Source organism: Pseudophryne corroboree, chromosome 9 (genome assembly GCF_028390025.1).
Source record: "Pseudophryne corroboree isolate aPseCor3 chromosome 9, aPseCor3.hap2, whole genome shotgun sequence".
Taxonomy (NCBI): Eukaryota; Metazoa; Chordata; class Amphibia; order Anura; family Myobatrachidae; genus Pseudophryne; species Pseudophryne corroboree.
Genome location: NC_086452.1, coordinates 229,756,285 through 229,779,984, shown reverse-complemented (window position 1 = coordinate 229,779,984; position 23,700 = coordinate 229,756,285). Strand labels below are relative to the sequence as shown.

General features: G+C 46.4%; 1 protein-coding gene across 2 annotated transcripts in view; it reads left to right on the top strand.

Moving 5' to 3' along the window:
• STXBP3 (syntaxin binding protein 3) overlaps positions 1 to 23,700 on the top strand; it is a 273,208-nt gene that overhangs the window by 37,318 nt on the left and 212,190 nt on the right. Inside the window, exon 1 of one of the 2 annotated variants that reach the window (XM_063940159.1) lies at positions 22,415 to 22,534. The exons of the other annotated variant lie outside the window; for it this stretch is intronic. Coding sequence (XP_063796229.1) covers positions 22,421 to 22,534 — 114 coding nt within the window. The 5' untranslated portion in view covers positions 22,415 to 22,420. Of the gene's footprint in view, positions 1 to 22,414; positions 22,535 to 23,700 lie in introns of those variants that run through there. 2 annotated transcript variants of the gene reach the window in all.

The window sequence follows — 23,700 nt, the reverse complement described above, 5'->3', positions numbered from 1 at the left end:
ATGTAACATTAGCCAAATATGGCCTCTATTGAGACACACATATCCACTGTGATATTCGCCAATGTATGGATACTCCTATAGTTCCTTTTAGAATTAGACCACTGATCGCCATGGTTACGGTGTCAACTCATGCTGTTTACATATATCGATCACTTCCTGACATGATACTGGAATTCGTGTTCCAGAGACAGGAAATACGGAGATCTATGCAACACCTTATTTCTATTCTACTAGTTGGAGTGCATACTTCCGGTCACGTGACCGGAGCGTGCGTTTCACAGACCGGAAGTGCGGGACGCAGTGGAACGCACGCCGCTTCTGAAGTGACTACAGCAGTCAGCACGGCGGTTCACAGTGGATATGTGGTTTTAAAGTAAGAATTATGCACATTTATTGTTATATGTTAGTTAGTCATGTCTGTATTTGTTATGATGTTTGTATTTTAATGTATTGAATTTGGGATTCCTCTAATTGGATGATTGGTGGGAGGGTCACATTTGGGTATAAATGGGAGCTATTTTACAATACTAGATGTTCTTGACAAAGGTCCAGTTTGGGACCGAAACGTCGATACACCCCTGTTTCATATGATCTATTGAAAATAAAGAAAACCTGCTTTTGAAGACTGGTGAGTGCTCCTCTATTTTGGACTACATATATAACCATTTTATTATGGCCCACAGTACCCGGTGGTGTAGCCCCTCCCCCAGCCCCTGGGCGCCATTTACAGTAGATGTTCCCGCCCTGGAGCTGCATCTCTCGGTCTCCCTCACTCCCTGTCAGCGTTTAGGCGCCATTACACACATGCTACGCAGACTCTGGGACTGTTGGGTAATGCCTCCTCTGTAATGCCGCCTGCTCCCTCAGTGCTGTGCATTTACAGGACACTTAAGTATTCTACATGTCGTCTAGACAGTGTTAGTTAAGAACAAGTGCATACATTCAGGGTTATTTGGAACTTGTACCCTGTGATAAACATCCAGTCTTTACTGTGCATTTATTTATTTATTTATATATATATATATATATATATATATATATATATATATATATATATATATATAATATATATATATATATCTACATAGTTTTACTCAGTGGTATAGCTACTCAGTTTTGCTGGTCCAGTGCAGTTTTATTGTTGGTAATAATCTCTGCATTGTATATGTGACTGAGTGTGTGCCAATGGCTGCTGTGTGGTCTCTATTTTGTGTATCTCACACACATGGCTATCCCTATTTCTCTTACGTCCTAGGGGATGCTGGGGTCCACATTAGTACCATGGGGTATAGACTGGTCCACTAGAAGCCACTGGCACTTTAAGAGTTTAACAGTGTGGGCTGGCTCCTCCCTCTATGCCCCTCCTACCAGACTCAGTTTAGATAATGTGCCCGGAGGAGCTGGTCACAGCTAGGGGAGCTCCTAGAGCTTTCAAAAATGCTTTTATTATTTTTCTAAGAGTTTGGCACAGGGAGGCTGCTGGCAACAGCCTCCCTGCTTCGTGGGACTAAGGGGGGGGGGGGGGGGGGTTAAGCCACTAACTCCGCTGACAGGTCATTAGCTCCTGAGGGTGCTGATCGCTGGCCGCCCCAGGCGACCGCTCACTCCCGCAGCATGCAACCCCCCCTTACAGAGCCAGAAGATTTCGATGGCAAGTGAGTCACCGGCCCCAATGGCAAGTGGGGAGCCGGTGCGAAGATGGCGGCAACAGGTTGGGAGCGCAGTACTAACTGCGCTCCGGGTCTCAGTGGTACATAGTGCGGCGCTGTGAGGGGCGCCCTGAGCCAGCGCCGATACCCTACACTGGCCAGCAAGCCTGTCAGGGACCGCGGGTGAACTTCCAGCAGAAATCCTCAGGCCAGTATAATCTAATGAAGAGTGGGAACCATTTTCCTGCCTGTAGTTCCTGTGCACAGATGCTGACAGGGAGAGCTGTCCCTCCAAGCAACTCCAGCTATCCTGTGCGGTACCAGGGGGTTGTAGAAGGGGGGGGGGGGTGGGGGGTGTAGTCTATTAAGGTACACAGTAAACGCTGGGTAGTTGTGTTATATCTTCCTCAGGAAGCGCTGTGTGTGGGTTGGTTCCAATCTCTGTGTCTCTGTGACATACTTGGGGGGGAAACTGTGTAGTCATTTTCCTGTGTGTGTGTGTGTGTGTGTTTATTATCTCCTGTAACCATGTCCAGGGACTCTGTGTCATATGCTGCAGAGGATGTTTCCTCTCAGGAAGAATCCATTCCATGTACACAGGAATGTACTGTCTTGTCTCAGATCCCTATTATTGAACCTGAGTGCTTATCATCCATTAAGGGAATGATCGCTCAGGTTTCTACTAGGGTAGCACATACTGAGACTGAAACTCAGGTGTTAAAGAAATCTATGGCAGTTTGGTCAGGTTCTGTTTCTATTCCGGCAAAATCCCCTAGCATGTTCCCACTGAAACGTGCACTTGCCCAGATTATGCAAGATGACAAGGATACTGACTCTGATACAGCAGACGGTGATGGGGACGTGCTGAGGGGGACGCATCCCTTGCAAAGGGGGTGCAGCTCATGAGTGAGGCCATTAGAGATGTGTTAAACATTACTGACACTCCACCTGAGCAGGTTGAGGAGGCTTACTTCACTGACAATAAGAAAGCCTCGCTAACCTTCCTTGCGTCTAAAGAATTAAACGCTATATTTGAAAAAGCCTGGGAAAACCCGGAGAAAAATTTTCCAGATCCCCAAAAGGGTTCTGGTTGCTTTTCCCTTCCTTGTCTAAAAAGGTGGTTTTACCTGTCCCTGGATCTACCGCGTTAAAAGAACCGGCTGATCGTAAAATTGACACTAAGCTCAAATCCATATACACTGCTTCAGGGGTGGCGTTAAGGTCCACTATTGCCTGTGCATGGATTTCTAAAGCCATAGTAAAGTGGTCAGGCACATTACTAGAGGAATTGGATACAATGGATAGAAGTGACATTGAATTGTTTTTACGTAACATACAGGATTCTGTGGGGTTCATGGTGGAATCCACGAAGGACCTGGGTACGCTGACTGCAAGGATATCTTCCATGTCGGTCTCAGCTCGCAGGGGACTCTGGCTACGCCAATGGATTGCAGATGCGGAATCCAGGAGAAGTGTGGAGAACCTACCCTACACAGGTCAGGCTCTATTTGGGGAAGAATTGGATGCGTGGATTTCCACGGCAACCGCAGGTAAGTCACCTTTCCTTCCCTCTGCTACACCTTACACTAAGAAACCATTTTCTTCAACTGCGTCGCAGTCCTTTCAGACTGCTAAGACAATAAAGTCCAAGCCTACTACCACCTTCTTTAGAGGTGGTCGTGCAAAATCCAAAAAGCCTGCACCCACAGGCTCCCAGGACCAGAAACCTGCTGACAGACAGGGCTATCCTACAGGAAGCCATCCTTAAATTGGAAAAGTCACAGGTCCATTATCCCGGTTCCACCTCGTATGCAAAACAAGGGTTATTATTCTAACCTTTTCGTGGTACCGAAACCGTATGGTTTGGTCAGACCGATTTTGAACTTGAAGTCGTTAAACCCTTATCTAAGGGAATTCAAATTCAAAATGGAGTCTCTGAGAGCAGTGATCTCGGGTCTGGAAGAGGGAGAGTTTCTGGTATCCCTGGATATCAAGGATGCGTACCTCCACATTCCACATTTGGCCGCCGCACCAGGCTTATCTCAGATTTGCACTGTTAGACAGTCTCTATCAATTTCAGGTGCTGCCTTTTGGCCTCTCCACAGAATCGAGGGTGTTCACCAAGGTGATGGCAGAAATGATGGTTCTCCTGCGCAGACAGGGGGTGAACATAATCCCATATCTCGACGATCTGCTGATAAAGGCGTCGTCCAGGGAGAAGCTGTTACAGTCCATTGTTCTCACGACTCATCTCCTCAGGGAACACTGTTGGATCCTGAACCTTCCAAAGTCACATTTGGAACCGACAAGGAGATTGTTTTTTTTTCTAGGGATGATCCTCGACACGGAAGTGCAGAGGGTGTTTCTGCCGCAGGAGAAAGCGTTGGTGATTCAAGCAATGGTCCGGGATGTCCTGAAGCCAACCCGGGTATCGGTTCATCAGTGCATTCGCCTTCTGGGGTAGATGGTTGCCTCCTACGAGGCTCTACAGTACGGAAGGTTTCATGCTTGGTCCTTCCAACTGGATCTCCTAGACAAGTGGTCGGGATCTCACCTACACATGCACCAGAGGATACGTCTGTTGCCGAAGGCCAGGATTTCACTTCTCTGTTGGTTGCAAATGCCTCACCTTCTGGAGGGCCGCAGGTTCTGGATTCAGGACTGGATCTTTCTAACCACGGATGCAAGTCTCCGAGGCTAGGGCGTAGTCACTCAAGGGGAAACCTTCCAAGGAAGGTGGTCAAGCCTGAAATCCAGTCTTCCAATGAACATTCTGGAACTAAGAGCCGTCTACAACGGTCTTCTCCAAGCGGCTCTTCTTCTGCGAGATTGAGCCATTCAAGTGCAGTCGGACAATGTAACGACGGTGGCCTACATAAACCGACAGGGCGGAATGAAGAGCAGAGCTGTAATGTCAGAGGTAACAAGGATCATCCTCTGGGCAGAAAAGCACGCGGTGGCGCTGTCGGCAATCTTCATTCTGGGAATAGACAACTGGGAAGCGGACTTCCTCAGCAGACATGATCTCCATCCTGGAGAGTGGGGACGCCATCCGGAGGTGTTCATGGAGGTAACAAATCTTTGGGGGATTCCTCTAATAAACATGATGGCCTCCCGCTTCAACAAGAAGCTTCGGAGGTATTGTTCCAGGTCGAGAGACCCGCAAGCAGTGGCGGTGGACACCCTGGTAACTCCATGGGTGTTCCAGTTCGTGTACAGGTTTCCTCCACTTCCACTCATCCCAAGGTTTCTAAAGCTCATAAGGAGAACAAGAGTTCAGGCAATCCTCATTGCCCCGGACTGGCCAAGAAGAGCTTGGTACACGGATCTTCTGAATCTACTGTTGGAAGATCCGAGGCCTCTTCCTCTTCGGGACGACATGTTACAACAGGGGCCCTTCGCTTATCAAGACTTACCGCGGCTACGTTTGACGGCATGGAGGTTGAACACCAGATATTAGCTCGGAAGGACATTCCGAACAAAGTAATTCCTACCCTGATACAGGCTAGGAAAGGAGTAACGTCTAAACATTACCATCGCATTTGGGAAAAGTATGTGTTTTGGTGTGAATCCAAGAAGTTTCCTGCGGTGGAGTTTCAACTAGGATGGTTTCTCCTCTTCCTACAAGCAGGTGTGGATATGGGCCTGATGTTGGGATCCGTAAAGGTCCAGATTTCGGCCTTATCCATTTTCTTCCAGAAACAGCTGGCTTCCCTCCTTGAGGTTGACTTTTTTTGAAAGGGGTTCTGCACATCCAGACTCCCTTTGTGCCGCCTACGGCGCCCTGGGATCTTAACGTGGTGTTACAGTTCCTCCAATCGGATTGGTTCGAGCCTGTACAGGAGTTTGAAGTCAATTTTTTCACGTGGAAGGCAGTCACTTTGTTAGCTTTAGCTTCTGCTCGACGTGTGTCGGAGTTGGGGGCTTTGTCTTGTAAAAGCCCCTATTTGATCTTCCATGAAGATAGAGCTGAGCTTCGGACGCGTCAGCAGTTCCTTCCGAAGGTTGTGTCTGCTTTTCTTATCAACCGATCTATTGTGGTGCCAGTTGCTACTGACTCCTCAATTCCATCAAAGTCCTTGGATGTTGTAAGGGCTATAAAAACCTATGTGAAGAGGACTGCTCGTCACAGAAAATTGTATTCTCTGTTTGTCCTTTATGATCCCAAGAAACTTGGGTGTCCTGCTTCTAAGCAGACGATCTCTTGCTGGATCAGATTCACTATCCAGCATGCATATTCTACGGCAGGACTGCTGTGTCCAAAATCTGTTAAGGCCCACTCTACTCGTAAGGTGGGTTCTTCCTGGGTGGCTGCCCCAGGATGTCTCGGCTTTACAACTTTGCTGAGCAGCAACTTGGTCTGGGTCGAACACGTTTGCTAAGTTCTACAAGTTCGATACTTTGGCCGCTGAGGACCTGAAGTTTGGTGAATCAGTTCTGCAGGATCCTCTACGCTCTCCCTCCCGTTCTGGTAGCTTTGGTACATCCCCATGGTACTAATGTGGACCCCAGCATCCTCTGGGACATAAGAGAAAATAGGATTTTAATTACCTACCATTAAATCCTTTTCTCGTAGTCTGTAGAGGATGCTGGGCGCCCGCCCAGCGCTTCGTTATCCTGCAGTGATTACTTGGTTCGGTAATGGTGCACCTGGTGGCGTTGTTGGACACACACAACCAGCGGTTGTTCTTGTCTCAGGAGAAAGTCTTGAAACTTCAGGTCAGGATGCGATGCTTCCTCTCTTGCCCGTGAGTGTCGATACACTCGGCGGAGGAAGTACTAGGCCTCATGGTGTTTGTTTTCGACATGGTAGAGTACGCTCAATTTTATTTCCGCCCTCGGCAGAAGCTGATTCTTGCCAAGTGGGACGGCCTGCTTCACCGGATCAGGTCTCGCATGATCTCCTTGTCTCCGGAGGTTCGTCTGTCACTGAGCTGGTGGCTACAGGACCAACAATTGTGCAGGGGTCGTCCCTTCTGGATCTCCAGCTGGGTCCTACTGACGACGGATGCCAGTCTGAGGGGTTGGGACGCGGTATTGGAGCAACACACTCTCTTCAGGGTTGGTGGACCAGGGAGGAGTCTCTCATCCCGATAAACATTCTGGAATTGTGGGCAGTGTTCCATGCTCTGAAACTGGCCCAGCATCTGTTACAGAACAGACCTGTTCATGTACAGTCGGACAACGCCACCAGGGTAGCGTACATAAATCATCAAGGCTGCACTCAAAGCCGCATGGCAATGATGGAAGTGTCAAAAATTCTTCAATGGGCCGAACGTTATCTGCCAGCCATCTCGGCAGTGTTTATTCCGGGGGTCCTCAAATGGGAAGCGGACTTCCTCAGTAGTCAGGACGTACACGCCGGAGAGTGGAGTCTTCATCCCGAAGTAATTCAACTCCTAGTGGACAAGTGGGGTCTACCAGATGTAGCCCTGATGGCGTCTCAACACAATCTCAAGGTTCCGGTCTTCGGAGCAAGAACAAGGAATACACAAGCGGAGTTTGTGGACGCACTGGCAATTTCATGGAACTTTCGTCTGCCGTACGTGTTCCCTTCGGTGTCACTCCTGTGAGGAAGTTCAAGCAAGAAGGAGGAATCCTACTTCTGATAGCTCAGGCATGGCCCAGACTGCATTGGTTCTCAGACCTACAGGGTCTCCCACTGGAGCGTCCTCTTCTACTTCCACAACAACCAGACCTCCTCGTTCAGGGCCCTTGTGTCTACCAGGATCTGGCCCGGCTGGCTTTGACAGCGTGGCTCTTGAAGCTTCCGTACTGAAGGCCAAAGGATTTTCTGAGGCGATCATTCAAACTATGTTGAAGGCCTTGTAAGCCGGCTTCTGCTCAGATTTACCATAGGGTCTGGAATTCTTACTTTGCTTAGTGCGCATCTAACAATCATGTCGTTTACAAGTTTTAGTACAGCCTAATTTTTGGACTTTCTACAACAGGGCCTGGACTTGGGCCTTCGGCTGGCCTCCCTCAAGGTTCATATTTCTGCCTTGTTGGTATGGTTTCATAGAAAAATTGCGACTCTGCCTGATGTTCATACATTCACTCAGGGTGTTTCAACCTCCCTATGTCCCACCTGTGGCTCCTTGGGATTTGTCGGTGGTTCTGGAGGCCTTGCAAGAGTCTCCGTTTGAACCTCTTGAATCTGCTAACCTTAAGTGGCTTTCTTTTAAGGTCTTGTTTCTGCTGGCTATTGCCTCTGCTAGACTGGTATCAGATTTGGGTGTCTTGTCTTGTAGGTCCCCCTATCTGATTTTTTACTGTTACTGGGCGGTTCTTAGACCACGCCCTAGTTATCTACCTAAGGTGGTGTCTTTCTGCCTTAACCAGGAGATTGTGGTTACGGCTTTTGTTTCTCCTGAATTGTCTTCTAAAGAGAGGTCTTTGGATGTGGTACGGGCTCTCCGTATCTATGTGAAGAGGACAGCCTTCGTTAGGAAGTCTGATTCTCTCTTTGTACTGTTTGGTTTTCACAATCGTGGCATGCCTACTAACAAGCAGACCTTGGCCAGAGTGGATTAGAATGGTGATTGCACATGCTTATGTACAGGCTGGCCTTACAGCTCCTGCTACCATCAAAGCCCATTCTACTCGGTCTATTGCACCTTCTTGGGTGGCCCGCCGTGGTGCGACCCTTGAACAATTGTGCAAGGCGGCTACGTGGTCCTCAGTGAACACGTTCATAAGGTTCTATGACCTTGAGACAAACTATGACATTATTAGGTAGGGTCATGATATGTGAGCATTTCAGAAAGGGCCAAGATAGTGATGGGAAACTGGCAGCCCTCCGAGCCTTCACTAGCAGCCTCCAACTCTTTAATACTTTGTCATTAATGTTTGTTATTATTTATAATGCTTATTTAAAAGGCATACAATGTTGTTATAGGTGTACATTTATTAAATGTACTTTTACTTAAACTTACTGCTAAGATTCAGAGTAATTGGCAGCCCCTGGTGGGCAGAACAGTGTGGCCTCTGTACTGTTTTAGGTTGCCACAGGTAACAGACATAGCCCAATGCAAAGAGTGTTAGCAAATACTGTGGCTAATATATGCATTTCACTGTATTAGGCACAGTTAAAGCAGCAATCTCTTATTAATATTATTATTATTTTATTTTTACTTCAGTCCATTTTGAATGCAGAAGCTAGACTGATCTTCCTCACCAAACGATCTACTACTGCTAACTATCGTTCAGTCCTTGCATAACTGCCAGCATTTTACAGATTTCAATATAGGCCTAAAATACTACTACTTACATAAGGCAATCAATCAAACTATAACTCTTCGCTTATCTCAAAATATCTTCCAGCTCAGCTACTCCACTCTGTGCAAGATTTTCGTTTCTCATCTCCACTCATGCTCCCATTCACGTTTACAAGACTTTTCTCAGACTACACCCACTCTGGAGAATGCCTTCCCACGCACAAGAAGACATTATTCTAGTTTTCAAACATTTAAGCATTCCCTAAAATATATCTCTTCAGGCAAGCTTCTCAAATTCCAGAACCACTCGCATAACCACCATAAGTATAACCAATTGGGTGTGGTTCATCAAATCGACAGTGTCTAGGTCGACAATGTTTAGGTCGACCACTATAGGTCGACATGGATGGAAGGTCGACAGGGTTTCTAGGTCGACATGTGCTAGGTCGACAGGTCTAAAGGTCGACATGAGGATTTTTATTTTTTTTTGGTGTCGTTTTCTTCGTAGAGTGACCGGGATCCCAAATTAGTGCACCGTGTCCCCTCGCATGGCTCGCTTCGCTCGCCATGCTTCGGGCATGGTGCCTTCGCTCCGCTACCGCTTCGCTCGGCACACTTTACCGTTCCAATCGTAGTCTACGTGGATCGTTAAGTATGAAAAAATTCAAAAAAAGAAAAAAAATGTGAAAAACTCATGTCGACCTTTAGACCTGTCGACCTAGAAACCCTGTCGACCTTCCATCCATGTCGACCTAGTGACTGTCGACCTATAGTGGTCGACCTAAACATTGTCGACCTAGACACTGTCGATCTTCAGACCGGATCCCAACCAATTATCTACTCTCTATACTGTTCACACAAAACTTACTTGTTCAACACGCTCACATGTCTAGGGACTCCATTCCACAAATGTTTACAAAACCTTGGTTTTAGGGATTCCGGTGCTACAATCCTGGAGATCATGTATTTTTTTAAGGATTGAAATTAAAAAAATGGAATTAAAAAACAGAGCGTCCAGGGTGTCATCGCTAATTTGTCTTCAGACTGTATCCCCTTATACCCAGTTGCAGAGAGAGCACATGCAGGCTGTATGGTTAAGTGCATGTCCAAATCTTCAGCTGTGGCATCACCTGCTGATTCAGTTGTACCTGTGTCATGCTCCGCACCATCATCATTGATATTAGGCAGATTTACATGATGATAATCATCATGGATGTTGTCTATACAAGAGGAGAATGTATCCACTATTGTTATGGATGAAGAGTGCTTTGTAGATTGTGAATGTTCAATAGCTGCCTCTATGTGGAGAATATCACATACTGCAAGGAGGAAGCTGTTCAGCAGCTACAAGTATTCCAACTCGTACCATTAAAATTGGACCATCCATGAAGATCCTGACATAATTTTCAAACGTCACATTAAACTCCTTTAAACATTTGACTTTCAAAATTTCACAACATTTTCTCCTGCAGGGTCCACAGGTTATCCACAGGATAAGCAACAACAGATTGGCACCAACGATCAAAGCTTTCGGCCTCCCAGAATGCAACGTGCCAGTCCCCTATATTCCGCCTCCTGGCTCAGGCAATTCAGTATTTTGTTTGGTATGGCAGGAGCCGGACCATGGTCAATGGACTGCTGCTTTTAGCAGCTATAAGCTTTTTATTATTTTATTCTTATAGTCTCGCTATTTTTTTTTTTTTTTTGAGCGATCTATCTAAAAAGCGTCTTATACGCCGTACCTTAAAAAGAGTCACTCCAACAACTCCTCGCCGGGTTGCGAAAATGCTTACCCGCGTGTACAGTGCTGTTTCGGCAGACGTCTGTGAAGGATGTACTAGCAAGTCTATCAAACATTACCAGGCTGTGGCCGTAGCACGGTGGGAAGGTAAGGCATCTGTTCCGCTTAGTAGGTGAAAAGTGAGAGACAGCCACACTGTTTCGGGATGGAGACTACCGAACAGTCGCTGATGAGGCTGCCACCTCGGGTGCACCAGCGCTAGGCCTCAGGGATCATAGGCTCCAGGGGGGGTAGTATGAGGCTGCGAACCCTAGGGTTGATGTCAGCAGTGGGGAGAAAGACGCTCCCTTGGTTGCCCCTCCCCCCTGGTTCATGACCAGTTTCCTCCGAGTTTCCCGCCATGAACTGTGTTCCCACTTCCGTCTGAGACGCTGTGTATCTAAAAGGACCCTGTTGCAGCATAGGCAGCTGTATGACTGGTGTGTCAGTGTTCACTTGGGTGTCTGTGTTCACTGTAGCTACACGGACGGCTGTGTACACTAATAGCGTCTAGATATACTCAGCGTTCACTAACGTATTGATAGATCTTGGAAGCAGGGTGAATGCTCCCTGTACCCCACTTTCCTGAGCCGGATGATACAGCACTAAGTCTCTATCTACCATTGAGTCCGAATAGTTGGATAAGTGCCTGATGCATACGAGTCTGCAAACTATTGCTGTTTCTTTCGCTGTGCGACTGAATACGTTTAAAGTTCTATATAAGGTAATGCAGTAATATGTTTCTCCTACATACTTGAAATGTATCTGTAGTTGTTTATGTGCTCATGTTGCTTATTATACTAATATATAACCTGTAACTGATTGCTAGTGTGATTGCTGACTCTACTATTTTCTGTCAGTTTCTGTGTATTCTGATCCTCAATGCTGGTGCAAAGCAGGGAGGGATCGGATTGTATGTCACTTTTTAACAAGTTTTAAAGTGATTGCAGTCACAAATTGTGTAGTTAACACTGTACAGGTGATTTATTTATCATGTCTAAGAGAGGCAATGGTGAACACTCTCCACAGCAGGACCAACACTCATTTCATGTTTGTCTTGCAAAGCAGGGTTATCCTCTCAGGATCTGGTTCAAAATGGATTATGTGCAAACTGTTTTAGCTTTCACCAAAGCCTCCTGAATAATCCGAGGCAGGCACAGGTTCAAGTTTAACCCCCATGGGCTACTTTTGCACAGACCTTATCCAGTATAGCTGAGCGGATAATGCTAGCTCCTATACCAGGTATAGGTTACCCTATTAACCCTTACATGCAACATTCCCCCTGTGGTTTATCACATCCAGTACAGGAATCTGCAGTCTTTCAACAAAAACTGGCGGAAAGGCCAGTGGTAAGTAAATCACATAGACATGATATAACATCTTCACAAACTACACATGTTTCAGATGACGAGTCATTGCATTCCGGGTCTGTATGCAGAGAGGCGAGGAGGAAGGTCTCAGCTAGGTGGACATACCTGAGCTAATTAGTGTTATGAAAGCCATTCTATCCTTAGAGGAAGCAGCAGAGACTTTGTTAAAATCTAAGGCACCTGTGTTTAAACATCCAAAACAGTTAGGACTGATTCTCCTGGGTCAGAAAAGCTGACGGAAATTATGCAAGAGGCTTGGGTAACAACAAGTAAGAAGTTTAGAATTCCAAAGAAATGGAATTCCAATTATCCTCTTCCGGCTGGGGACTGTTTAAAAAGGGAGGTGGCTCCCAAAGTAGATACGCATGTCATTCAGTTTGTGTGAAAATCTACTTTATCTCTGCCATCAACATCATTAAATGATGTCACGGATAGGAAAATAGATGTTTTTTTAAAAACCATTCTCTCCTTGTCTAGAGCAATCGAAAGACCAGCCATAGCTTCATCCTGGATGGCAAAAGCAGTGGGCTGATGCATTGGAGGATGATCTTTCAGTGGCATCTAGAGAGCAAAAATCCCATATTGCACATATTAAACAGGCAGCTATTTTTATGGCAGAAGCAGCCTTGGATATGGGTACAATTGCCTCTCAAGCATCAGCTTCAGCAGTAGCAGCTCGCAGAGCAGTTTGGCTACATACATGGGTAATTTAGACTTGATCGTAGCAGCAAATTTGCTAACAGTTGGGCAAAACCATGTGCACTGCAGGGTGGGCAGATATAACATGTGCATAGAGAGTTAAATTTGGGTGTGGTGTGTTCAATCTGCAATCTAAATTACAATCAGTGTAAAAACAAAGCAGCCAGTATTAACTCTTCAAAGAAACAAAATAACCCACCCAAATCTAACTCTCTCTCAACATGTTATATCCGCCCTACCTGCAGTGCACATGGTTTTGCCCAACTGCTAACAAATTTGCAGCAGCGATCATGTCTGAATTACCCCCATGGAAAGCTGACTCAGAATCTAAGAAGGTTCTAGAGTCTTTGCCTTTTACTGGAAATATTCTTTTTGGTAAAGAATTAAACAGTATTTTAGAATCGGAAGCAGACTCCAAGAAAGTGAAGTTTCCTTCCACACACAAATCCAAGCTTAGATTTCCAGCTTTTCGACACATTGGGACTCCAGGAACAGCAAAAGGAAAAGGATATGGCAAACAGTCTCAATCTGACAAGTCTGGTAAGACTAAAAAGCATTGGGCTACCAGAGGACCGGCTTCCAAGTCAGAAGATGAGCCATCAGCCTGATGGTGTTGGCCTCCACCTGGGGGATCCCAGGGTGGGAGCACGACTTCTTTATTTTGCACAGATCTGGCAGGAGTCCACCACGGATGCCCGGGTGCAAAAAGCGGTATCTCACTGTTATACGTTTGCCATCAAGAAACAACCTCCTCAAAGGTTTTTTGTACCAGCCTGTCTTCAGTGGAAACGAAGGCCAGGGCTTTGCAAGAGGCAGTTCAGAAGTTGCTTCAGTCAGGAGTGATAATTCCAGTTCCTCCTGCACAATGAGGACAAGGTTTTTATTCCAACCTGTTTCTAATCCAGAAGCCAAATGGGTCGTTCCAGCCCATACTCGGTCTCAAAGTGCTGAACAAGTACATTTCAGTGCCTCGGTTTCATATGGAGACTTTAAGTTCCATTATTTTGGCCATGGAGCCAGAGGATTTTATGGTATCCCTGGATATCCTGGATGATTACCTACATGTTCTTATCACTGTCCCATCAGCGCTATCTTAGGTTTGTTATCCTCCAGCAACATTTTCAGTTTCAGGCCCTACCATTTGGACTGGCCACAGCTCCCAGAGTATTCACCAAAATTATGGTGGTAATGGCAGCTTATCTCCATCAGCAGACGAAAGGGATTTTTTCCATACCTTGATGCTTTATTAATCCTGGCACAATCTCAGGAATTGCTTCAGTGTCCTCTGTAACAGACAATAGCTTGTTTGCAAAGAAACGGTTGGCTTATAAATTGGGCAAAGTCGTCCCTGGTTCTGTCTCAATAGATGACCCACTTGGGGGCTGTGTTGGATTTGGGTCTTCAGAGAGTAATTTTACCTCTGAACAAAATATCCAAAATTTAGTCAAGGATTCTGAAGCTGGTACACAGTCAAAGGGTATCCATTCACGCAGCAATGCGTGTGATGGGATTGATGGTGTCGACATTCGACATGGTGGAGTATGTTCAGTTCCACGCGAGGCCGCTGCAATGTCTGATTCTTTCCAAATGGAATGGTTTTCATCAGACAGTAAAAATGCAGACTATGGTCCTTCCTCTGGAAGTAAGGAGGTCATTAGCCTGGTGGCTACAGATATCCCATCTGGACAAAGGGAGACCCTTTTAGATATCAGATTGGGAAATTCTGACAACAGATGCCAGTCTTCAGGGCTGGGGAGCAGTATCAGGAAGAAGTTGCTTCCAAGGACAGTGGACCAAGGAAGAAAGCTGCCTGCCAATAAATATATTTGGAACTTCAGGCCATTTACATAACACTCATTCAGGCAAAGGACATTCTTCAGGGGAAACCAGTTCAAATTCACTCGGACAATGCAACTGCAGTAGCGTACCTCAATCATCAAGTAGGAACTCACAGCCAAAAAGCAATGATGGAGGTAAGCTGTACGTTAAAGTGGGCAAAACCTCACCATCCAGCCTTGTCCGCAGTGTTTATTCCGGGAGTCCTAAACTGGGAAGCAGATTTTCTGTCGACACGCCATTTATGCAAACAAATAGGCTTTATACCCCAAGGTCTTCCAGACTCTGGTAGAAAAGTGGGAGTTACCGGAGATAGATCTCATGGCGTCCCCGTCAAAACAACAAAGTTCCCGCGTACGGGTCAAGAACAAAGTATCCCAGAGTAACCTTAGTGGATGCCTTGTCAGTGAGATGGGAATTTTGTCTGGCCTATGTGTTTCCATCGATCGCCCTGTAACCTAGGGTTATGTGAAAGGTAAAACAAGAAAAGGGCGCCATGATACTAATAGCTCTGGCTTGGTTCGGCTCAGAAGACATTGGTATACAGATCTGCAGAGGCCTTTGATGGATGCTCCATCCCTACTCCCTCAACGTCCAGATCTACTGTCACAGGGTCCTTGCTATTACAAGCACCTGGATCGACTGTCTTTGACAGCGTGGCTCTTGAGACTTCCATTCTGAAAGCAAGAGGATTCTCTCAACAGGTAATACAAACAATGCTCAAAGCAAGAAAATTATCCTCAGCTCGCATTTATCACCAAATATGGCAAGCCTATATTCAATAGTACAGTGACCGGAAATTTGATCTTAGGTCTTTCAGAGTTTCCAGAGTCCTAGCATTCCTTCAAGCAGTAATGGACAAAGGTTTACGGGTGGCTTCCTTGACAATGCAGGTGTCAGCGTTGACTGTATGGTTCCAGAAGAGAATTGCTAACCTACAGGATGTTTGCACTTTCTTCCAAGGAGTGCTTCACATCCAACCTCCCTTTGTTCCTCCTGCAGTGCCTTGGGATTTAGGTTTAGTCCTAAAGGCGCTTCAAGTTGCTCCATTTGAACCACTAAAGCAAGTGGATCTTAAATGATTGACAGCTAAAGCTCTCTTTCTACTGGTTATTGGTTCAGCTAGAAGAGTTTCAGATTTAGGGGCATTATTATGTCGCCCTCCTTTTCTGATTTTTCATCCAGATAGAGCGGTTCTTAGAACCAAATCTTCCAAAGGTGGTGTCTAAATTCCACCTTAACGAAGAAGTTGTTGTCTCGACCTTCCAAGGGCCGTACCTTTCTGTGGGAGATGCATCATTGGACGTAGTCCGTGCCTTTAAAGAGCTACATGGATCGTACGTACCAGTGCCATCAGAAAGACACACTCTTTGTTCTCTACGGATTTCACGAGAGAGGATGGCCTGCTGACAAACGGACACTGGCGATGTGGCTTCGGATGACTACTTCAGAAGCATATTCTCAAGTTGATCTCCCTGTTCCGGCTAATGTCTCTGCTCTCTCTACTCGTAAGGTAGATCCGTCATGGGCAGCGCAACGTGGTGCTTAAGCTGAACAGATATGTAAAGCAGCTACATGGTCTTCCATTAACACATTCATTAGACATTATGCCTTTGATACCTTTGCCTCTCAGGACGCTGAATTTGGGCGAAGGATTCTCCTATCCAATCGGGAGCGTCCCCACCACTAAATTTGCTTTGGGACATCCCAATTATTATTTTTTCAAAAGTTTTTTTTTTTTTTTTCAAATTGTTTTTATTATAATCTCATACCATACAGAGTAGATATATAGCATTTCGAGACATCGAATGGAATATATAGTTGGCATTGTACAACATAATATGCGCTATATATAAGCCTCTAGACAAAAGACAGGAAGTTACAGATTATTCAGTCTCATATAAAACCTGGTAGAGATCCAAACCTATTTTCAAACTTTTCTCTACATAAAACCTTCGTACCCTTCCAAGAAAGGTAACTTATGTATAACTAAGGATATCAGGGAATTGAGAACGTGCTTTAGTTCTCCAAGTGTCGCAGACTATAGATGAAAAGAGGTGGTTTAAACATCGGTTCTCCGCCAGTATGGACAGAGTATTTCGAATTCCCTAAACATATACATAATATCTAGAACATAAGAAAATAAACTAACATGTAATGCCTACTATGGGACACGGGCCGTTGATCCATCCACAGAGCAGTCTTCCCATATCGAGGGTCCATATTTCTAGTCAACCCGGTAGACTATTGAAAATAGAACGGAGCGGAGGAGGGGTCCGGAAAAAGGAGAGGAGAGAGGGCAAATCAGATGTTCAAGGGGTTAGGTTGGGCTAATGTGTGGAGGAGGTACCATGAGGTAGATTGAAAGCATTTATCAATGGCTTGTTTAGTGTGTAGGGGGAGTGTCAAAATGTATGTGTCCCAGCATTGGAACAGGGCAGGGGTGAGCCTCTCCTTATGGATAGAGGCCTCCAGCCAGTCCATGGTGAATAGAAAAAATAATCTAGAGGTCACCATCGAAAGATTAGGAGGTATGTTGTGGATCCATTGTTGTAGGATTGCCTTCCTGCCAGCCGCAGACAATATCATAAGTAGTTTTTTGTTAGACCTGGGGATGTCTGGCTGGTCGGTCAAACATCCAAACAATGCCCAAGAAACAGTGCAACTAAAGGATATGCCTAAGGAGGTGGTTCCATAATGATGTACCTCATGCCAAAACCGTGACACCAGAGCACAGTCCCAGAAACAATGGAAGAGGTCGGCCCCCTCCATTGAGCATTTAGTGCATTTGCTGTCTTCTGAGATGCCCATCAAATATCGGCGTTTAGGTGAGATGTATGCCCTATGGAGCATTTTATAGGCCATCTCTTGATAGGAGCTTGCAGGGATAAGTTTTAGGGTGAGTTGAAAGTGATTTAGGAGGGATTCAGGGGTTACCGTTGAAATGTGGGAGGACCATTGGGACAGCTCTGGAAGGTCCGTGTCAGGGATGAGTTCATGACGAATACGAGTATAAATGGTTGATATAGAGTAGCATGTTGATTGGAGTAATGTATCTAGAGAGTTAAGAAAATCATTCCCTGTCAATCTCGAGAGTACATTTTTAAGATAATGTATTGCCTGGAAGTAGGCAAACTCGTTGTGAGGGGGCAGGCCATATTTTTCTTGTGCCTCTGCGAAAGACAGCGGGACCCGGGAGGGATTAAGCAAGTTGCGTAGGTTGCGGATACCAAGAGAGTGCCAGGCAATGAAAGGTTGTAGAGCCTCTCCTTCCTGAAACTCCAGGTTGCCTATAAAGGGCATCGAGAGTGAGCACAAGTGCTGAAGTTTGAGAGATTTCCTCGTCATTTGCCACGCCTGTATTATGGGGAGTAGTAATGAATTAGTGGTGATATGTAGCGCCAACTTGGAGGGTTTGGCATGAAGAAGATAACTAAGGGATAAGGGGGCGCAGAGTTGAGAGTCTAGGTTGGAGTCCGTGTAGTAATTATTGTCTCCAAGCCAGTCCATAGCAATGCGGAGGAGGCACGCAAGATTGTATTGTTTAACATCAGGTAGGTTGATTCCTCCCCTATATACCGTCTGGGACAATTTTTTCATGCTAATCCTTGGACGTTTGCCAGCCCAGATGTATCTGGAGATAGAGGTATTCAGAGAAGATATATCCGACTTGGATAATAGAAGGGGGGTCATCTGTAGAACATAGAGGAGTTTTGGGAAGCTGGCCATCTTAAATAGGTTACATCTCCCTAGCATGTTAAGGGGGAGGGATTGCCAGAGACCAAGTTCGGTTCTAATCTTATGGAGGACCGGGGTGATATTAAGCCTATACAGGTGGCAGGGGTGGGTAGGGAGTGCAACGCCTAGATAGGTAATATGTGTATTCGCCCATTTAAAGGGAAAAGTGGTCCCCCAACCCAATCTCGCCTGTCCGTATATGGCTAGTGCCTCCGACTTATTGTAATTAATGGAAAACCCTGCAAAAGAGGAGAAACGGTCAATCACAGCAATCAGCTGTGGGATCGTACGGTGAGGGTCTGACATAAAAAGGAGGAGGTCATCTGCGAATGCCACCACCCGTAATTCCTGTGTACCCACCTCGATGCCCCCATAGTTTGGGTGTAGCAGAATGTGGCGTATAAGAGGTTCTAATGCCAGATCAAAAAGGAGGGGGGATGAGGGGCATCCTTGTCTAGTGCCTCTTTCCAACGTGAAGGGTGGAGATGCCACATTGTTGACTAAGACCTGTGCCACTGGGTTATTGTACAAGGTCTGTACTAAGTTGCAAAACGCTGTGCCGAATCCCTGGTGGGCAAGTCCTCGGGATAGGTGAGGCCAGGCAATTTTATCAAACGCCTTCTCTGCGTCCAAATTCACAATGATGTTGTTTTTGGCCTGATTGAAGCGGGTATGAGAAATCGCAGTCAGGGCCGCCCGCACTCCTCGTGTGGATTGTCTACCCTTGACAAACCCCATCTGCGCGGGTGAGATAAGGCGGGGTAGGTAGGCTTGCAACCTATTAGCTATGATTTTGGTCAATATTTTAAAGTCCTGATTGAGGAGTGAAATGGGACGGTATGACCCTACTTGGGCAGGGTCTTTGCCCGGCTTTGCGAGTACTATAAGCTTAGCTTCGTTAAAACGAAGGGGAGTCTCTCCTGTTGTTAGGATGTGGTTATATAATCGTGTTAGTGTAGGGAGTATATCGGCATCTAGCATCTTATAAAATTCGGCACTGAAGCCGTCAGGGCCAGGGCTCTTTCCATTGGGTAAGGACTTAATGGTGGCCCGTACCTCGTCATCGGTTATGGGAGCATCCAGTGAGTCCCTTTCTTCCACTTCTAGCCTTGGTAACTGCGCCTCCGCCAGGAATAACTGACCATCAGTTGCGTTATCCGTGTCGGCAGTATATAAGGATTTGTAGAACCTCATAAAGGCCGAGCAAATGTCAGTGGGATCAGAAAGAACACCTCCAGAGCTGTGCAATGAGTTAACCCATGTTTTGTTTCGGGGCCCCCTAACCAAGTTGGCCAATAGTCTGCCAGACTTGTTTCCCCACCTATGGAATCTGTTTCTGCCGTAATCATAGCTGATCTGGGCCTGTTCGGTGAGAAAGGTATCATAGATTTGTTTTGCCATGAGGTACGTTTCTCTATGAGTAGGATCGTCGCATTGTTTGTAAGTGCGATATGCGAGTGTGAGAGCTGCGCTAAGTTCCTGCAATTTGGTGTTGAATTTCTTACGCTTAGAATTAACATAGGAAATAATATGGCCTCGAAGGACTGCCTTAGAGGCCCCCCAAAAGAGTGGAGTGTTAGATACTTGATCTAAGTTGTCAGTAGTATAATTATGCCAGGAATGTTTGAGATGTAATAAGAAATCCTCTGAGTGTATGAGATATGCTGGGAATCTCCAACATTTAGAAATGTTCTGGGGTAGGGATAAATGTAGGGACAGGGTGATGGGGGCGTGGTCTGAAATAATGATGTCCTTGATTGAGGTGTGGGTGACTTTAAAGAAAAGGTGTTTAGACAAAAATAAATAGTCAATGCGAGAGTGGGTGAAGTGCGGGTGTGAATAGAAAGAATAATCCCGTTGGAGGGGATGGTGTGTACGCCAAGGGTCTAGTAAGGTAAGTTGAGAGCAAAGAGAGGAAAGCAGAGTAGAGGAGGATCCGGGTTTTTTGGTACTCACCCCCGATCTATCCATGGATGGATCAACGACCGTATTGAAATCTCCCCCTAGGATTAAGTTTTTGCCGCCCCAGGACAGAACTCTTTGAAGGATATCTGCAAAGAAGAGATTGTTAGATCCGGTGGGTGCATATAAATTCAAAAAAGTATATATCACACTATCAATGGAGACATCTAGGATAATAAATCTGCCCTCTGGGTCAATATATTTTTTAAGGATGGAGAATTGGAGATTTCTATGAAAGAGGATGGCCACCCCTCTGGTTTTATTAGTGTAAGGAGCAGATATACATTCCCCAATCCAAGGGGCTTTTAGTGACACAGGGGAATCATGCACCCAGTGTGTTTCTTGTAGGAACACGACTTGGGGGGATAACCGAGAAAGGTGGGCAGTCACCTTCTTGCGTTTAATGGGGCTGTTGAGGCCCTCCACATTCCAAGAAATTATATTAAAATCTAAAAGTGGGGTTGTCACCGGAGTTGAGGTCTGAGTGGTAGCATGGGTAGCTATGCTATCCTACCCCCGTAGATGGAAAGCAGAATATCAAAATCGTATAGGTGAAATGGTGCCCCCCCCCGTCCCAATGAGCAAGGAGGGGCCAACCTATGGAGGATCGAGACACATTATCCCAGCAGGCAGAACGAGCAAACAAACAAACAAACAGACAAAGACATTAAACTAACAAATATGAAACAATGGGAGGTGGAGCCTCCGGCATGCGCAAATAGCATGCCTATATCATATCCCGAACACTGTGTGACCTGTTAATCAAGACAAGTATAAAGATATGCAAACGTTAAGTAATGGTGGACAGTCAAGTGTCAGGGTGTGCAAAATGGGCCTTTGCCGCCATCGGATCATCAAAAAAGCATGGTTTCCCATTGACAAAGACCCGAAGACGGGCAGGGTATAATAGTGAGAACTTGACGTTGTCTTCAAACAATCGCTTGCATATCGGAGCAAACTCTCTGCGCTTGTTGGCGACATGGGTGGAGAAGTCCTGGAAGATAAGCAGCCTTTCACCCTTATAGAGGAGACTCTCTGACTTGCGGTAATGGTCTAAGAGCTTGGCTTTATCCGCGTAGTTTAGAATCCGTAGGATAACAGGTCTAGGGCGTCCGGCTGAGTCTCTGCGTTCAGGGCCGATCCTATGTGCCCTTTCAATGGCTAACGAAGAGCCCTGAAGATCCATACCTAATTTGTCAGGTAGCCAGTTGGCTAAAAGGTCCAGCAGTGCATGGCCCCTTATCGACTCAGGTATGCCCACCACCCTCAGGTTATTCCGACGGCTCCGATTCTCCAAGTCATCTAGTTTATCAGTGAGTCCTTTAATTTCTGTGGTCTGGGACTGTATGGTAGATTGTGCGGCTTGTAGGTCGTCCTCCAATGTTGAGACCCTCTGTTCAACTTCATCTAGACGACCACTGTGTTGAGTTAGCTGGGCTAAGGTGGAGTCAATGGCTTCCTTGATGCCCGCCAGTTTTTCGTCTAGGAGAGGTCCGAGAACCGCAGCAATATCAGTGGGTTTCATCTTAGGCTGTTTAGTAGTCGTAGTATTAGTACGTTTTCTTTGGGAACGGGAACGGGTGGTGGAGCAATCGGAGTCAGAAGAATTTCTGCGGGATGTGTCCTCGCGTGTGCCTGAGATAAGACTAGTTGAGGACATTGGAGTGGACACCAGGAACTTTTCCATATGAGGTCGTCAGAGATAGATATGTAAAGTAGAAATAAAGTAGGGCGCAGAGAGTGATTCGATGGGGGTCACATCAGCGTGGGAGAGGTCTTGGAAAGTTACATTGCTATGAAGATAGCCGACATGTCAGGTCGTTACGGGACAAATTCACAAGAAGTAACGTGTTAGCGGTGTCACCATGTGACACTCCGAAATGTCACAGCCGCGTGATGTATACGTCGAAAGGTTTGAGGTGACGTGGTGAGAGCTAGACATCCACTTCAGTGAGCCCACAACTGCAGGACACAGCAGATTACGACAGGGTTGTTGAGGTATCACATCGGGTATTTCAAGATGATATATAGTGATGATTCCCCTCCGGTTGTCAGATAGGAGACCTGTGGACAGGTAGAATTATAGGAATAAATGTGGAGCAGCTGCAAATCCAGAAGCCACCACCAGAGGGAGCTCCTGTTACAGCCTATCTCCAGCTATGCAGCAGGATGGGTGCCATGCCAAACTCAAGATGGCCGCCGCCAGTCGATGAGACCAGGTCCCTCCAGAGCTCTCCTGGCCGTTATCTCCCGTCAGCGGAGTGGGGGAGCTGTGAAACGAGGGTAAGTGAGTCGGGGGGCGAATTTCAGGCACCTGTAGAGGCCGGGGATCGGCGAGGCAGTGCAAAAGATGAGATCTTAGGCGGCGCCAACCACAAGATGGCCGCCGGCCGCCCGTTCTGTGTGTCCCGGCCACTGTCTCCCGCAGGCTGTCCGGTCTCCGGTTCTCAGTGGGGCTTTAGGGGCTTGCTGGGCAGGGTATCCGACCCCCAGAGAGCTGATTAGGTGGGGGGGAAAGTCCGTACAGCCGCCGCTCCGGGCCCGGTGGCTCCCCGTCCTCACCCGAAAATTGAGGCCCCGGCTTCAGGGACAGAGGTAGGCCGCAATCTGCAGGGGGCAGCGCAGGGCCCCCCTGATTCCGCAGCCTCGACCTCTGAATGCAGGGTGATCCAGCAGGGCTTAGGGGTCTGTGCAGGTGGATAGCAGCCCTCAAATCTGGGCCAGGGGGTCTTTTTTTAAAAGGTTGCTGGCTGGAGCTCTGCAAGACCCTGACCTCCCTTGATGCCAGCTAGGCCACGCCCCCTCAAGTTTTTTTATTGACAGGTGAACACAAAAAATTATTCAAATAAGAAACAACATGTATTACATGAGAACATTTAGAAATGCGTAGAATCTTAATAGTAATAATGATAGCAATAGTGCTCCACGTAGACCCAGGACGTGATTAGAACGACACACTAGAGGAGACAATCAGATATCGTAACAACAAGAGACAACAATAACAATAGGGACAGTTGAACATTTAGGAAAAATGCAATCAGAATGGGGCTGTGGAATCAAGGGTCTCCAAGATATACCATTTAGTATCCTTAAAGCATCTCCGTAGAGCTTCTTTTACAATCTGGGGAAGAGTCAGGACATAAGGTAGCCAAATGTGAAAATTTTGTTCAGTCAGTTTTTCCTTCTGTAAAGTGGTGTTAGTCCAGTCAAGGTGGAAAAGATGGGAGATCCTAGGGTGTAATAGTGAGATGGGGATGGGATCAGCAGAGATCCATTGGGAGAGGATTGTCTTCTTAGTGGCAGCTGCTAGTTTAATTAGTAAAATGCGCTGTCCTTTAGACAGTCTGACAGGAGAGGATTTTGGATATATGCCCCAAAATGCCCATGTCTTAGTAATATTAAACTGTATCTGTAGGTCTGTTGTGATGTATGACTGAAGTGCTTGCCAG